The 17,800-nt window shown below is 46.9% G+C and overlaps 1 protein-coding gene across 2 annotated transcripts; it reads right to left on the reverse strand.

Annotated features, from left to right (window-relative positions):
* Window positions 1-1,308: 1,308 nt before the first annotated feature.
* LOC311366884 (progranulin-like) lies at window positions 1,309-17,710 on the reverse strand. Of its 2 annotated transcripts, none has more exons than XM_084485661.1 (15): window positions 17,634-17,710; window positions 17,127-17,192; window positions 16,649-16,804; window positions 15,493-15,597; window positions 14,086-14,218; window positions 13,713-13,825; window positions 11,659-11,797; window positions 11,204-11,295; window positions 9,226-9,373; window positions 6,605-6,702; window positions 6,192-6,365; window positions 5,299-5,502; window positions 4,497-4,772; window positions 3,541-3,798; window positions 1,309-2,604 (listed from the first exon to the last, which is right to left on the reverse strand). In XM_084485661.1, exons 2-15 carry the CDS (start codon window positions 17,127-17,129, stop codon window positions 2,464-2,466), a joined length of 2,040 nt encoding a protein of 679 aa, XP_084341787.1. In that variant the 5' UTR covers window positions 17,130-17,192; window positions 17,634-17,710; the 3' UTR covers window positions 1,309-2,463. The 2 variants fall into 2 exon arrangements, with proteins under 2 accessions (XP_084341787.1, XP_084341788.1); XM_084485662.1 differs by having other exon boundaries at window positions 17,127-17,264; window positions 17,634-17,702.
* Between the last annotated feature and the right edge of the window lie 90 nt (window positions 17,711-17,800).

The raw sequence follows: 17,800 nt of genomic DNA on the forward strand, positions 1-17,800 counted from the left end.
AGTCTGGGGCTGGGGCTTGTTAGTGGGATTTTGCCCGAACAAATTTCTGTGTGACCAATCAGCGAACAGAGGAAGTGGCTGAGAACGATGACGTCGAAGTAGCGACGTATTGTCAATGACAAGACCCAGCCTCGACAGTTGACTGCAAGCATTATCTCTGTCCTTACTATCGAATATTAATGTAGAATTTGTAATTGTTCCTTGAACTCTAAAATGAGATGAACAAAACCTGCAGCTATCGTTGACAGACATCTTCACGCTTCATCTTGTTTTGTTTGTGTACACAGCCTGCGCATGCGCGCAACGTAGTTTTCGGCCGGTCCCGGCGTATGACATACGTCACGACCAAACGCTATTGCGATTGGTTATGGCAGATCCAGAGTGGCACTGGGCAGATCCAATAGTTTTAAACTTCAACAGACACCCGCCTCCAAGTGAGTTTGCCAATTACAGCAGTTCCAGACCTTCTGTACAAATGAAATGAAGTACGATGGTCTGGTAGCACCAGGCTAGCTGTATACTGCCAGGCGGAGTCTATTAACACGTCTACATTTGGACCAGAACCAGAGAGGACAAATAACAGCAAGGAAAGCTAGAAATGCGTGTGCTGTAGTGCAAAGTGAGGTTGAAAATATGTTTTAATAAAGCCACAATTATTTTGAGTGACCTGATGGCAAATTCTTTCTTATTTTGTTGAGCATTCTGATTGGCTAAAAAAAATAGAATATAATATATAATAATAATAATATAATAAAATATATATATTTTGAGCAATCTGATTGTTTAAAAAAAAAGAATTTGAGCAATCCGATTTTTTGGCATTGTAATTATGAACTATTTATTATTACATGTAGAACTACGATTAATTTCTTTGGGCAATTCCGGTCTAGAAATAATTGCGCAAATGTAAATACAGTATAACCAAAATAAATCATCCCCGTCATTTAATACTTTTTTTGCATTACCGCCCACCCTCCAAGGGACTCCTTCCCTACACCACCACGCATTATCAAACAGAAATATGCTTTACGTACTGTTTGTATTTTACATATTAGGTGATCTCACTATGATTGCACCCATTCAACTCTGTGCTAGGGCTCACTCTTAAGCAGTGAACCCATTCCCCCCGAACACCTCGTCTAGTGTGTATTCACCGCCAGCCATCATGACAACCCACCGACCACAGGGGATTGTGCGACCGCGAGGCAATAGGAAAAGTTAAAAGAAATGGGCAGGTTTGAACATCATCTTAGTCAATATCATTCAAGGACGCCATCTTTTAAAGAATGGATGACATTTGAGGCTATAGGCATTGCAGAACTTTATTAACGCAGTGCACACAACAACCTTTATAAAGTCTTCAAAAAATGTATATTTAAAATCAAGAATCAACAGTGTGACGGATATCATGTGACCGGTTAGTCTCCGATCACTTTCTTCATTACCCCGTAACTCCCATAACTAACACTTTCTCCTTTACATCGAAGACCCACAACACATCCAAAACATTTTCTAGGCAAATTAAATTCACTCTTGATATTAAAAAAGGTAAATCAATGAAAGACCAAATTCCGGAAAGTCTAAAAGAGGAGTGTTGTGGTTTGAATCTGTGTCTGCCAGAGATCCTGTTTGGGGTTTACCCAGCATTCCGGTTGGTTCTCATCATCCATAGCTCACTCACACACACACACACACACACACACACACACACACACACACACACACACACACACACACACACACACACACACACACACACACACACACACACACACACACACACACACACACACACACACACACACACACCAGTATTCAAAGCCAGAGGGGAGCTCAGTCTGGAGTCAAATCCATATAGAAGATTGATTGTTTACATTCTTGTAAATGAAATGGACTAACATGGACTTGAAAACCCAACTCTGGGCTCAGAGGGAGGAAGCAATCAATGCTTCAAGTCATCCCCAGTCTTTAGATTTAGTAAAACTGATCCTGGAGAAACTTGTATCAACATTGGAAACATGACCATTTAACCAAAAATTAAAGCGCTGTGAGATTTTATGATTTTAAACCAACATCACACGTTTTCACACTAAACGAGGCTGCATATACCCACGTACATTCACATTCCTCTGAATTTTGGGTCACTATTCCGGGCAGGACCTTCTTAATATTAAAGCCAGATTTTGAGGAAAACTAAAAAAAGAGCACTCTAGTTTTTGTAAAATGGCAGACTCTGTCCTTACAAAACCTGTTCTATGAGACCTGATGAAATAATGAGTGTCACGCAGTTACTCAGCCAACTCCAGCAGGGAGTCACACAATGGTTTGAACACAACATGGACTTGATTGCATTGAAGTGAATCATTCTTTACAGCAGTTTGAAGAGCCCGGTCTCCCGGCCTCTCTGAGCCCAGGGACCTGAGGTGCCCCCCCCCCCCCCCGCTCTGTCAGGTCCTGAAGGGGTTAGAGTCCCAGGGGGAGGGGGTCTGCGTCCCAGCGTTGGGCGGGCCGACCGGCCTGGCCCCGGGGGGCACAGCCTCCTGCTGCCCGGTCACAGGAGGAGCCGGCAGGGCAGCAGTGCAGGGAGTCAGCGCAGCACACAGCCTGGAGACACAGTGACACCACACGCCGTGAACACCGTGACATCACGTCCTGTCGCCACCATGACGACAACCCATCCTGTAAACACTGGCCTCACATCATGTATACACAATGACATCACATCCTGTATACACCATGACATCACATCCTGTTTACACTATGACATCACATCCTGTAAACACTGACTTACGTAAACTCCACCAAAATGTCACACAAGTCAAGTAAATGGAATTTTACCTACACATCTGTCATGGTTTTGATAAACATAGCCAGAGCAGAGCCACAAACCAATTACTTTTATGTCAAAGTTGAAATTGATGAACCTACTCGGGCCCCCGATACATAACATGGCTGTAGTGAACGATTTACTGTCTATAGGTTTCTTGGAAGGTTTTTATGTTTTACAGGAGCATGCCACGTTAGATCATAATCATAGATCCTTGCATATTAGAGCTGCATACCATCCATTACAATTTATGAAGGAATCTGTTTTGTGGGGAACGATTACTTTTAGGACTGGGGCTTCCAAGTCTCTTGATGATGTAGTGTCACAGTATGATATAGGGATATAAAAAAAAAAAAAAAGATTTACTCACTTTCTCTTTATCCAACCCTTGAGATAAACCCTTTTCCGCACACTAAACTTATCAAGTGCTTATGTTACGTGCTGTTCCAACAGATACCAACAGACATTAAGAGAAGTTGACAGCTGCCAAGAACAACTAGCGGAGACCAATAGAAGCTCTGACAGATGCCAGGAGAATCCAAGATAACCAACGACCAGAGATCACGTCGAATGCTTAAAGATGCCAACATGTGAACAGACACTAATAGAAGCTACCAAATGACAACAACATCAAACTATCGCTTAGAAAAGCTATTGGAAAAGCAAACAGACGCCAATACATTCAACTAAGGCTAACGGCGGCTAGGCGCTACCTGGGCCGAGGGGCAGCACGCCCACGCTGTGGCCGACGTGCGGCAGCAGGTCTCCCGCTTAGAGCAGCGGAACACCCCCTCAGCGTCGCATGGAACGTCCTCCTCCACGGCGGACGGCCTCGGCGTGGACCGTACCACCTTGCTCTGCGGGCGGCCGCGGGGGGTTTGGTGCCGCAGCTGCTTCTCGCAGGTCCCACTGTGCATGTTGCAGGTGTAGCCCTGCGGGCAGCAGTGCTCGTGGTCGTCGCAGCACACGGCCTAGAAGGGGGGAAGTGAAGAAGAGCGTCTGTAAGCCTCCACATGTCGACATGGTCTGGATCACACACACACTGGTGGGGAGACAACGGAGACCAGTGCAGTGGGGTGCACTACGAACCTCCGTTAGTGGGTTAGCGAGGTGTGTTGCGCTCAAAGCCTGGGTTAGCCGGGGACACGAAAGTCGCTCTCATTTTAGCGTCGCTGTATCACCATGGTGACTTATTATTAACATCTCCCAAACTAGAAATTCCAAGTCCGAGCCAGGGGGAGAACGCCCCTCAATAAGTGTGTGAAACAGCTCGTCTGCGCTCAAACTCTACGTCCGCTAACAGTGTGACGTCAGGCTGCAGTGGGCGGTGCTGAAGTGATGAAGCTCCGCCTCCCGGCTAGCCGCAATGTTTACAACTTCTCGGGGGCGGGGGGATGAATTTGCCGGCACACGGCGCAAAGCATTGGACCAATCACAACAGGGTGGGCGTACTAACCAATCACAGCAGACTGGGCTACTCGGGGGGGCGGGCGTTAAAGCAACACGATACAAAACTGAACGTTTTTTTTGAAAGACGCTGAAATTGACATGTAACCCTATTCTAGCAGTAACCCCAAAAATGCAATTATTAACCCTAAAAAAAAAAAAAGCATGACATGGGATCTTTAAGGTGATGCTAAAGGCACCTCAGGCCCCAGTGTGGACTCACCTTCACCAGGGGGCAGCAGCCCCACTCCCCCGTGGCCAGCTTACAGCAGGTGGTGCCCGACGCACAGCTGCTGCCGTTGTCACACTTCACATCCCCCGGCATGCCCCGCTGCACGGCCCGCTCCTTGGAGAACCAGGGCAGGCTCTGGAGTCCCGCGGCGGTGGCGGCGGCGGCGGCGGCGGCGGCGGCGGCGTGGGGCTTGGCACAGGACGCGGTGCGGGCGTCGCAGGTGTAGCCGCTCGGGCAGCAGTGTTCCCCGTCAGCACAGCACACCGCCTGGTGGGGTGGGGGGGGGGGGGGGGGTGGAAGAGAGAAGCATTTACAATTTATTTTACATTACGGGGATTTTGCTGACGCTTTTATCCAAAGCGACTTCCAACCATTCATTCACACACCGACGACGGAGCGAGTCAAACCACGCCGGGCGACCACCGGCTGGTCAGGAGCAGTCGGGGGTGACGGGGACGAGATGTCTCGCTCGGGGACACACACCTCCACACTCCAGCTCAGAGGGAGCCGGGGATCAAATGAGCACCCTCCCGGTTACCAGTCAACCTGCTCTACCTCCTGAGCTACTGCCAGCCCTCACTAGACTAGTCCTGCCCTCCCACAGTGGGGCCAACTGGATTTTGCTTTTTGGAAAATGGTTCCAATACAGCCAACCAATAACCTCTCCGACCAACCCCTGAAGGTCCTGAAGACCATATGCTGACGGGTGGGGTGACGGGGAGCGAGGGGTCCAGGCCCCCCGCGGTAACCCCTCCCATGTCCTTCAGGCTCCGGGCCCTCCCCGGTCTCTGACCTTGGGTAGGGGGCAGCAGCCCCACAGGCCGCTGCTCTTCATGAAGCAGCAGGTGGTGTCCCGGGGGCAGGCGGTGCGGGAGTCACACTCCACCCGGGCTGGGCTCAGGCCTCCGTCCCGGGAGGGCTCGGGGGGGTCAGCCCGGGGCAGGGCGGGGGTCTTCCGCACCCAGGGAAGGCTGCTGGAGCCGGGCCCGTCACCAGCCTGGGGGGGAAGAAGGAGAGTGACGTGAGGGAAGGAGGCGACGTGCTCCACACTGCCCAGACGAAGATCACACTCCGCAAGCTTCTGGTGGCCCCGGTCTGAGGGCTGAATGGAAGGGGACCTGGTGGGCTCACGGTTAGGGTTTTAAACTCATAGAAACATATTTCGGTTTACAAATTAAGAAAGCTGTTTTGCGTTTAGATTGCGTTGGTTTGAGAATGCCAAACTGTGCAGAGATCTGAAAAGGGCTCCCAGAGGTCAACCTGTCGCTTGAAATAGTCTGAACTTTGAGCTTGGGGCAAGTTGCGATCCTTGGCATCGCGGACTGCTCTGATTTTCCATACTAAAAGTATAGTGGTATAGGTGTAGTGTAAAGGGATCAGGGTGTGACCCGTGGTAGGGGGCAGCAGTAGTATAGTAGTACAGTAGTATAGTACATGCCGTATAGTGGTATAGGTGGGGTCTGACCTGTGGTAAGGTGCAGCAGTAGTACAGTAGTATAGTATATTAGTATAGGGGGCGGCAGTAGTATAGTATATTAGTATAGTGACCTGTGGTAGTGGGCGGCAGTAGTACAGTGGTATAGTATATTAGTAGAGTGACCTGCGGTAGGGGGCAGTAGTATACTAATATACTGTACTACTATACTACTATAGTGTATAGTCGCATTTCTCATTGCAGCTCGTTACCGTGGCGACCTCCTCGGCCGTGGAGAGGCGGCGGGCGGAGAGGCGGCGGGCGGGCAGTTTGGTCAGCCAGGGCACGGCGGGGGCGTGGCCCCGGACGGGGTCACACCTGGCCTGGGCCAGGTTACAGACGGTGCTATGGGGACAGCAGTGCAGGTGGTCCTGACAGCAGACCGCCTACAGGGCAGGAGGAGGAGGAGGAGGGTTCACGCACCAAAACCAGGGCCCGCAATTATCAACACATTGTAGAAAGTCCAACACCATACACAGGAAAGGGTAAAGTGTACCCCCAGGTCTGGTGTCCTCCCCAGGTGTGGTGTCCTCCCCAGGTGTTGTGTGTACCCCCCCCCCCCCACAAAGTGTAGTGTACCCCCCGCAAAGTGTGGCGTACCCCCCCGCACCCAGGTGTGGTGTACCTCAGGCAGGGGGCAGCAGGCCCACTCCCCTGCGGAGGTCTGGCAGCAGGTGGTTTTGTCAGCACAGGCCACCGACTCGTTGCAATGGACACGGAGTCCTGGAGACAAGAAGAACGTCCATCAGGCCCTCCAGGGTTTTACCACCGCCTCAAGCCAGTGAGAAATCAGCCATGACTGGGACATTTCACAACCTGCCATATTTGTCCAATGGCTAAACTTTAGTTTGCTGTAACCTTGGCTTTTCAGCAAATACATGTGCGCTGCCTCTGGTGCAGCACATAATACATGTTCTGGAAACCGAATGATTTATACACTACTATACACAGGGTTTCAGCAGGTTTTGACAAGTTCAATTTAGGACTTAAGACCTTTTTTAAGACCATTATGAATACAATTCAAGACCTATTTCACCCACTCCATACTGGCAAAAAAAGTCCTACAATTACTTGCAAAGTAAATAAATTCAATTCAGTTTATTTAAGGGGGACAGTGCAAATTAATAAAACACATGATCATAGATGGGATAAAAATGCCAGAATTAGCCAAAAGGCTATTTTTCATCTGTAGTCCCCTGGCATCGATGTTAAATGAAAATACAATTAAACAAGATAAAAAAAACTAACAGGACGTAACCTCACAGCACAAAACAGGGCATCACAGAACAAACAGAACTGACTAAAGGTAAAACAAGAGAACACAAAATACAAAGCACCAGTGAAAATAAATAAATAAATAAATAAAAAATAGTGTGTTGACCACATTCACAACAAATGATTTTAGTGCTGACATGTATATGTATTGATCATCCATTGTCTTAACTGCTTAGTAAACAATTTGTATGTGTTTAGTTCCCTGATATGTTGTGGGATTGAATTCCATTCCTTTGCACTTTTGACGGACCAGGCTGACTGACTAAAAGTGATTTTTCGCAACGGAATAACACAATCCCCCCTCAACGATCCCCTTGTGACACGATCACCTGTTCTTCTATTGATGTACTCCGCGAGTGGTGGTGGAGCTAGATTGTGAGTGACCTTAAAAACCAAGCACACATTGAAATATTTTTGGAGGTCTTCCCAGCTTAAAAGCTGGTACTTTTTTTTTTTTTTTTTTTTTTTTTTAATCGAACAGTGGTGGAAGAGTTTTGGTTTTTTATCTAGAATTTTACACATTTTACACATTTTATACAATTAATGAAGGTCATAATTCATCGCTAGTAAAAGACTCAAACATGCCTAGCTGCTCATACTGCATTTGCCAACATATTCATCTAAGTGTTCTTCCCAAAATAACAAACCCAAGGTGAAGAGAGAATATCTCCACAACAACAAGGGCTATACTTTCTTGGCTCCAAAAGAAAGACCAGTGAGATTGTTGTGCAAGTGAAATAATCAATGTGGATTGTAATGGAAAAAAAATCCTATGTTGGTCCGTTTAACCAAGCTTTAAAATCATTTAAGCTTGGTTTTCTGTCCCTTGTATATAGCCATCCCATCTGTTAGCTAGAGCTATCCAGCCCGTTTGTGGTTAACCTTTTGCCTGACTTAAACAGGTCACAAGAAAACAGTGAGCCCCTCCTAAAGATATCTGCTTGGTGAGAACGAGGGGCTTTCTCCCCCTGCTTGGCGGGGAAACTGCCTTCCAGTTAGGGGGTGAAATGTACCCCGCTTCCCCTAAAGACAACAGAGGGTGAACGCGTGTTCCCTCTGACGTAAGGACTTCAGCCCTCTGGTAGGGCGTGAAGCTGTTCACACACTCTGTGACTCTCTCGGCAATTGTGTTCAGGGCTCACAGAGAGGCCCCCAGTGTATGCATACATTAAGATTTAAGATTACATTTTGTGTGCTATTTATACTATATTTTACATTTAGAAGTCTCATCTGTCCTAGACGCCATATCTTGTAAAGAAATTGCCAAGACAGGACACCACCTGGTTAGAGTGAATAGAGCTAGAACATAGCATAGTTAGACAATTTAATTTCCGCCTAAAAAAAAGATGGTGGTCATTTACAGTTAACATCTGACTCTATTGAAAGGTCAGGGCGAAAAATAATTGAATGACACCAAGCCAAACAATCACAATTGCATATGGCCAGCAGATGGCGACAAAGAACGCATGTTCTGATTGAAGGCAATTTACCCATTTCATCTGAAACCTTCTCTTCTCTAATATACCCAGTGGTGGGCCGTCAGGCCGACAGACACACATTAATTTAAATTTGAAAATAAATAAATAAATATATTATTTCGATTTTGACAGGGCCAGCAGAGAAGACCCTGCTGGCCCTGTCAAAATCGAAATAATATATTTATTTATTTATTTATTTTCAAAATTAAATTAATGTGTGTCTGAACGCATCTTAATTCCATATTTTTTATCAGTACGTTACAATATAATTCCAGAAGGAAAACGTTTTTTTTTTTGTAAAGCTGAGCTCGGCAGAATAACGTATCACAGCTACACGGACCAGCGGGGCCAGCACTAGAAGTACTGCTAGCCTTCCGCTGGAGCTGCCGCCTCGCATTGGATAATAAATTTGACTGTGTCATCAGCCAATCAAATTTGGCCTTTAGGGTCAGGTGTTAGAGGACCTGATGTCTCTTACGGGTTAAAGACTGACCTTTGACCTCGGCCACAGCGGAAGCAGTCTTTCCAGGTGCGTAGCTGAGGAGCGGCAGGTAGGTGTCGGAGGAGAGACAGGTGCTGTGGACCAGGTCACAGGTGTAACCCTCTGGGCAGCAGTGGAGGTGGTCTGAGCAGCACATGGCCTGGAGGGAGGGATGGAGGGAAATGAGGTCAAAGAGGTCATCGTCTCGATCAATGAATTCTTTCTGAACAATAAATACTACTTAAGTGCTTTCCAAATACAGTACTGGCTTGAAATGAAGCATGCCCACTCACATCAGGCGAGTCTAATTTCAGGCAAAAAAAAAAAAAAAAAGAGTCCATATAAGGCCAATATAACATCAAAATTGTGGGAGTCTTCTGGGACCTCGGGGTGTATAGAGACTACACAATCAGTAAGGGCGACCCGCCGCCTCTTCCATTCGTTTGTACTGGCTGGCTCTGCAGGACTGGTGTGACTCCACTCCTGAACCACAGACAGCCCGTCTGATGCACGGGGCAGAGAGCCTCTCCACAGGGGGGACAACCCGCTGCGTTGCACTCTCTCAGTTCAGTTCCTCCTCTTAACAGCAGCTCAATCACAAATCATCGGTTTATAAACAAGCGGGGGCCACGTTATCGATGAAATACTTGTTAACCCTGTTGTGCTGTCGTTGTTGGTTTTTCAATGAAATGAATATTTGGCTATATCCAAACGTGTTTTAATGAAGCCTTAGGTTTGTAGCCTCAGCGAGTCGTTATGCAAGGGATAATGTATAGAACGTCGCCGGTCATTATCGGGAAATAATTTCCCGATAATGACCGGCGACGTTCTATACATTATCCCGCTTATTACACGGTTACTTGCCGAAATGAAAAAAATAACTTCCCACGGTGTGTCTGTTTACAATTTATTTGTTACCATTATTCGTAGTGTAGAACAGCAGAGAAATAGTCCGCCAAACACGTTGACGTCACTTAGCAACCAAATCCGCTGGGGTTGATAAGTTACCGGACTACTTGCGGAGTGATACGAGAGACGTGAATCCCTCCACTTTCCTTGACAGCGGTCATTATATGCATAGCGATAACGGTCATTCTCGAAATATAATTCATCACCGAAATTCGGGAAGGCCCATGCAAGCGAACGGCGCGTTCCACAGCGTTGAGGAGAGACGTGTAATAAGGCAGCATAACCCCTGACTGGTGATGCCTGTCAGGGGTGGACCCTGACGGCGAGAGCAGGGGTCCTGAGTCACCCTGTGGGCTTTTACACGGCCGCTCACTAATTAAAATCAATCATTTGACACTAAATGAAAACAATAAATGATTGAATGGAATTAAAAAAAAATGTGATGCCATCTTTCCTACAGATAGAAAGTTCAATAGCTGACAGTTGCCTCGGCTTTGGAGCTCACAAAGAAAGGCAAAAGTAGTCAATATTACAGGACATCCTCATCATCATCATCCGCTTATCCGGGGTCGGGTCGCAGGGGCAGCAGCTCAAGAAGGGCTTTTTATTACAGGACTTCTTCAAGCCAAAAAAAAATTAAAAATGGAATGGAAGAAATAAGTAACATATCATATTTTGATAGGGACTTGCCAAACGCAGGGGAAAATCTGTTTAGCCCCACAGCAGTGTGTTGAAACAGCCAGACACTGATCACATAGCCCGCTAACATGCTACGATGTCACACCTCAAACCGGACCTGCCCGCACAACTTCAACAGTGAAGGAGACTTCTAGCGTAGCAATTTACAGCATAACCTAAACCATTCTACTTCACTGTATTTCTGTGTTCATAATGGATTTCCTATAGTTTAATTATTATTTTTCTATTGTGAGCAGAGCAATTGTGATACACGTTTTCCCTTGGGATCAATAAAGTACATCTGAATCAGTCCCTCTGTGCTCTGGAGCAGGTAGAACGCTAGCATACCAGCATATTAGCATGCTAGCATATTAGAACGTTAGCAGGTTAGCATGGGACTCACGTTGGGCATTGGGCAGCAGCCGTAGGAACCGTTGACCATCTGGCAGCAGGTTGTTTGTTCGGGACACATAGTCAAGCTGTCCGGACAAACCACTGCCAAAGAGGGGAAAGGCGCATTACAATAAACACTAATTGATCACATGAATCGTATATTCTTCGTTACTTTAGCCCTAGGTCACTTAATAATCAGCTGTACATAGACGCCGCTGCATGTGGGTGGATTCCAACTCTCTGATCGTATCTTTATTAAATCTAATCTTTCCCCGTCAAGAATGTCTTGGAAGAAACTGTTGGGACACGGGACCACTGGTTTGAAAAGGTTCCAACTCATTTCAGTCCCCTCATTAACGGGCACGGGAGGAGAGACCAGCTCTGCTGCCATACCGGAGACAGAAGGAGGCGCTTGCTGTAGGATGTAGCGGCAGGTTTCCGTGGCGAAAACGGCGAAGAACTCACCGTCACTGGGTCCGGCGGAGATCTTTGTAGCCAGCGGGAACTCCTCCCCCTCCCGCTCCCCAGAGAGGCAGCGCTCGTGTTCCGTGTCGCATGTGGTGTTGGCAGGGCAACAGTGAAGCAGGTCACTGCAGCACACGGCCTGCCCACGGGTCACGTGATGCCACACAGCAAAAAAGGCAGGGTTAGTGGAACAGCCCGACGTTTGTCTGGGAGGCAGACGCACAGGTCACACGGGTCTGTGTAATGGGCTGCATGTGAGGCTGCGTGACCAGGCCCGTCGTGTCAGACGCTCCCACTTGCATTTGGAGTTCAGGATCGTACTCGATTGGAGGTGAAGAGGTGAAGTGGTTAAATGTTGGTGGTGTGATAAATACGCTGATTCCAATGGTAGCTGGGGATAAAAATAGTTGGAGGGGCTCAGTAATAGAGGTCTGGAGGTCTGGAGGTCTGGAGGTCTGGAGGTCTGGGGGTCCCCCCCCCCCCCCCCGAAAAAAAATAATTTGGTAGATTTGATTTCCTGTATTCTGGTGCATTTTGGGGATGGCCACTACCTATTACCCACTATTCATTCAGATTCATAGCCTACATCCTGACTTGCAGGGCCTGGACAAGCTTACCCATTGTTGTTATTCTGATATTGAGGCAAATCGTGATCACTGCCCTATAGCGTCCATTTTTTGTGAGTCTCAATGTCTATTTCAAATGCAGTTAGAAATATGGGACAGTTGCTTTATTTAGTTTATATGCTACAGGCCGAAAGACTAAATTAATATGTAACTTACTTGCTCCTTTTAAGTATAACATTGCTTGGGGAGTCAAATTCCTCCACTGAAATGGGTGGAAAGTGTTTTTACAACTCTCTGCTAGTTAGCGATCTATCTCTTCTCTGCATGTAGTTGCGTTGCGCAAATGCTGCTGAGGGAGGTAGCCTATTTGATTGATTCACTGAATTGTCCAATCATGTGGTGATAAAAAATATAAAAAACAACGCCATTGGTCCGGGGCGCACAAAATTGCGACCCGAGGTGGAATTCTCATGCGCCAATGAAAAGCTGTCTCTGCTTGATGGACAGCAAAAAGTTTGCGAGCTCACATAGACTTCATCATGGCCGGCACCCCTGACATAATTTATTATTATTGGAGAGATTATTCTGATTGACCAATAACAAGCCTAGCCAAACAATTTACGTTCAGACGCATTTAAATTGGTTGCTGGCCAGGCAAGTACAGTCTATCAAACAATTAAACGAGGATAAACTATGTATTTTTTTTTTTGTATTTATTTCTATTTCTAGTACTATTTTTAATGGTTTATTCATCATAGTTGGTAGATATATTTGAGTGAATATTTCAGAGGGCCGGGGCCCTAGCGCCCTCTATTCACCCACCGCCACAGGCTGATTCAGCCGCAGGTTGAAAGGTCTTCAGTCAGAGGTTAAACAGAGGTTCTTGTTTTCAGGACCCTTCTACACAATGGGTTGTTTTGAAGCTCTGTTGGCCCATCAGAGCTGCTCTTCTGAATCCTTCTACTATATCATTACTTAAGGCACTAAACTGGACGGGTTTAGGGACCAGAAGTTCAATGTATTTAGATTGCCCTTATAACAAAATAATATAAATAACTAAAACAGACCATAAATTAATTGCATATTTTGAATATAAATATAATATAAATGAATATTTTGTAAAATAAAATCATTGGGTAATTTGAAAGATTGAAAAGTTATGTCTGTATAAAAATATACATATTCTTCTCCTTAGTGTGACCATCCACACCACTGCTGGTGGTGCTGGTGGTGATGGGATTGTGGTGCTGGTGGTGCTGGTGGTGATGGTGCTGGTGGTGCTGGTGGTGATGGGATTGTGGTGCTGGTGGTGATGGGATTGTGGTGCTGGTGGTGATGGGATTGTGGTGCTGCTGGTGCTGGTGTAGGTGATGGCCTAGGGGTGGTGATGTTGGTGGGAGGTCTAGAGGGATGTGATGGCGGTGGTGATGTCGATGGAGATGGTGCTGACGGCGATGGAGGTGGAGCCGGCGGTGATGACAGTGGTACCTCTGGGTAGGGACAGCATCCGTAGTCTCCGCTGGTCAGCAGGCAGCAGGTGGAGCCTTTTGGACAGCGTCTCTTCCCCCCAGGACACGTCACTGACGCCAAGCTGACCAACGCTAGACACACCACGCATTCTACCATTACCAACTGGTCTAATGGTCTAGTACTCATCACGGTGGGAGCTGAAGAAGTACATGTGGTTATATCTACTTTGTATTTGGGCATCATCAGCATGCCAGTTGCATAATCTGCATCGTTATTGCCCGTATTATCCTTGATCAGCATGTTCAAGGATAATATGGTATTGTTAAGCTAACACTTTGGTTTCATCACAGCCAACAGCTGAAGTGTGGCGGTGGCACTGGCAGGCGTTCACCTGTTTTCCTGCGAGCAGGTAACTTCTCCAGCATGGGGACGTAGCCCAGGCCCGCGGACACACAGCGGGAGTGGGTCAGGTCGCACTGGGTCCCCTCAGGACAGCAGTGCTGCTTGTCTTCACAACACACGGCCTGTGGAGGGGACGCACGGCCGTCAACGGACCGACACATTAAGGTTGGGAATCAACAGGATATGACACGTGATACATGGCCTACCGATAATATTGCGATACAGCGATTCTTCCGTAATCAATATATTGTTAGACAATCCTGTAACGATACATCACGATATAGGTCTAAAGATGAATACAAAATGACTGTGAAAAGGTAAAGGATTTCGGTCTTTATTCACGGTCCAAACTTCAGAGTTCTTCAGTTACTTGGCTTTGGTTAGTTAACTTCCGTTCAAGTTTCCGTTCATGAGTTGAGCACCACCTTGAGGTGCAGGGTAATCTGTTTAGAGCACCTTATTTTATAATTAAAATATCTATATTTTGAGCGATAACTCCTGTCCAACTCTTCAGGAATAAAAAAAATAATAAAAAATTGGAAAAGAAAATATATATTATATTGATATTTGGTGCCAGTGTATCGATTCTAGTATCGCACGAAGAAGGGTGACGATATATCGTACCGCCGTATCGATATTTTGTCCCACTCCTAGTACACACTGGACCAGCCAGACCTCAGAGTCTGATTAACGGTAATGTACCATACACACTGGACCTCAGAGTCTGATAAACGGTAATGTACCATACACACTGGACCTCAGAGTCTGATAAACGGTAATGTACCATATACACTGGACCTCAGAGTCTGATAAACGGTAATGTACCATACACACTGGACCTCAGAGTCTGATAAACTGTAATGTACCGTATACACTGGACCTCAGAGTCTGATAAACGGTAATGTACCATACACACTGGACCTCAGAGTCTGATAAACGGTAATGTACCATACACACTGGACCTCAGAGTCTGATTAACGGTAATGTACCATACACACTGGACCTCAGAGTCTGATAAACGGTAATGTACCATACACACTGGACCTCAGAGTCTGATAAACAGTAATGTACCATACACACTGGACCTCAGAGTCTGATAAACGGTAATGTACCATACACACTGGACCTCAGAGTCTGATAAACGGTAATGTACCATACACACTGGACCTCAGAGTCTGATAAACAGTAATGTACCATATACACTGGACCAGCCAGACCTCAAAGTCTGATAAACACATGTTGTTGATCTTTACTATTGTCGTGGAATTAAGAACGCATTTTGAAATGAGACAGACAAACATATTACAGTGCAGAGTACTTCAATTGCCTTTGCATTGACCGCAATTGTGATGGTCATCCTTTGCGAGGGTCTTGTAGTGTGGCCTAATGCGTGTACCTTGGCCATGGGGCAGCAGCCCCAGGTCTCGTCAGGGAGCTGGCAGCAGGTCGTTTCATCCGGACACTCAGACTCCTGGTCGGGACACATCACTGCCTTCACCGCCTGACACCCACACACAAAGAGCAGGTCCCAAATAAATCAATAATATTGTGGAGAAGAAATCCTGTTCAGGACCGACACACAGAGCCATGTAGGCTGTGCCACCCGAGTTCATCCATCGTCACGTTGACTCTCCCACCCTGTATACCACACACACACAGTTTTGAAGCCCAGTATGGTAGGTCAGAGAGCTTTGTTCGTAATAAAGTTAACTTTATTTTAACGTGTTGACGATGCACAGGCACCACAATCTCACTTTCTTGTTGCAATGCTTTTTAACGGATTGAGATCAATAAGCGTATTTTTCTGCCTTTGTCAGCAAACACTATGCTGCAGTAGAATCCACTGTATGTGACAAAATCTGAAGAGGACAGTCATAATCTGTCCCTGGCAGGGAGAGCAACTATTGTGGTAGTAAAGTACACCTGAAAGAGAGCCCCCCCATGGAGATAGAGCCCCCCCCCCCCCCCCCCATAGGGATAGAGCCCCCCCCCATGGAGATAGAGCCCCCCCCCATGGAGATAGAGCCCCCCCCCCCCCCCCATAGAGATAGAGCCCCCCCCCATGGAGATAGAGCCGTGTTAAATCTGCTGCTTTGAGAGCATTTTCTCTTTAGGTCTAGTTAGTTGAAACGGACGTACAGCTTGTTTATAACGGCTGACCAAGTCTCCCTCCCTGACGGTGATACGTGGGTTACTCTGAAGATATTGTGGGACGTGCACAACATTCGTTCTTTTGAGACGCTGGGTTGACATTGAATCTGTTGCCTTACCCACTAGTATTAGTGTTCAACTGTAATATAGTGCTACCGTACCCTTACCCACATTGTAACTAGTATTATTGTTCTTCTGTAATATAGTGCTACCGTACCCTTACCCACATTGTAACTAGTATTATTGTTCTTCTGTAATATAGTGCTACCGTACCCTTACCCACATTGTAACTAGTATTAGTGTTCAACTGTAATATAGTAGTCCCATACCCTTACCCACGTTGTAAATAGTACTACTGTTCTACCAGTACTTTAACTCGTTATTCCTGTATTGTTACTAACATGGGGTGGAGGTGGAGGGGCTGGAGGGCAGCAGGCGGTGGCTCCGTCGGGGGAGGTGCAGCAGGTGTCGTTCCCCTCACACCTGCTCCCATCCGGGCAGGAGGTCGCTGAGCAGACGCCCAGCAGGAGGAGCACCAGCCACGAGCCCTGCAGAGACTTGGCAAGAGGAGGAGAAAAATACTTTAAACATAGCTGATTTAATTTTATCTTATCTCGGTGAGAAAGGGAATGTGAAAGGTGTCCAAAGTGCAAACACGTGTGTTGTGTGTGTGTGTGTGTGTTGATTTATTAGTCTTTTAACTTCCAACAATAGCTATAGAAACTGAAATATTCGGTGATATTCGGTGATACTGCGAACAGATGAACGGATGTGCATCTGTGCAGAATACACACCAATGCCATTGATTAATGAACAGAATATGAAGACTGGGTTTAATCTGAGGCAAACCAAGTATGAACACACACAAGTTATTCTTACCATTGGAGCAGATGGTTGCAGAATAATTGTGTAATCCAATAGGCCTCCGGGGCAGCCCACGTCTTCCTGGGCGGAGATAACAACAGCTTTCTCAAACAGTGGACAGTGGAAAACAGGACCTCGGAGCCTGGATTAAGGCTGAAGAAGAGTGGACCTTCTGATGTGGCTCGGAACAAATCTAATGAACACTTTAACTTAGTGAACAGAAACACAATAGAGCCATCGACATGTAGATGGTGAATGGACTGCATTTAGACAGCGCTTTTTCACCAGTGGCCACTCAAAGCGCTTTACAATATTGCCTCACATTCACCCATTCATCCACACATGCACACACCGACGGCGGTGTCACCCATGCAAGGCGACAGCCAGCTCATCAGGAGCAGTCAGGGTGCGGCGTCTCGCTTAGGGACACCTCGACACTAGGAGCAGGGGATCGAACCTTTCCCAGCTAGCCCAGGCTAGTTGGCATCCGTTACATGAACAAGTGGTGAAGGAACAGCTCACCTCGTCGTTGGGGACGCTGAATCAGAAGCAGGAGGGTACAGTCACAGTGCAGCAGGTTGTGAGTCGCTTCCTCTTCCAGTGAGACCGGAAACAGTGAAGAATACAAACCAGAGATCACGTGACAGGCCGAAAACAAGTGATCACGTGACAGGCCAATCACGTGACAG

Source organism: Micromesistius poutassou (genome assembly GCF_964030765.1).
Source record: "Micromesistius poutassou genome assembly, chromosome: 21".
NCBI lineage: Eukaryota > Metazoa > Chordata > Actinopteri > Gadiformes > Gadidae > Micromesistius > Micromesistius poutassou.

Excerpts from the sequence above, each read along its gene's own strand:
- LOC311366884 (XM_084485661.1), bottom strand. Across the intron at positions 13,826-14,085 it reads ACCTGCTCGCAGGAAAACAG|CGTTGGTCAGCTTGGCGTCA; the intron begins GTGAACGCCTGC and ends TGGTGTGTCTAG. Across the intron at positions 5,503-6,191 it reads CGGCCGAGGAGGTCGCCACG|GCTGGTGACGGGCCCGGCTC; the intron begins GTAACGAGCTGC and ends CTTCCCCCCCAG.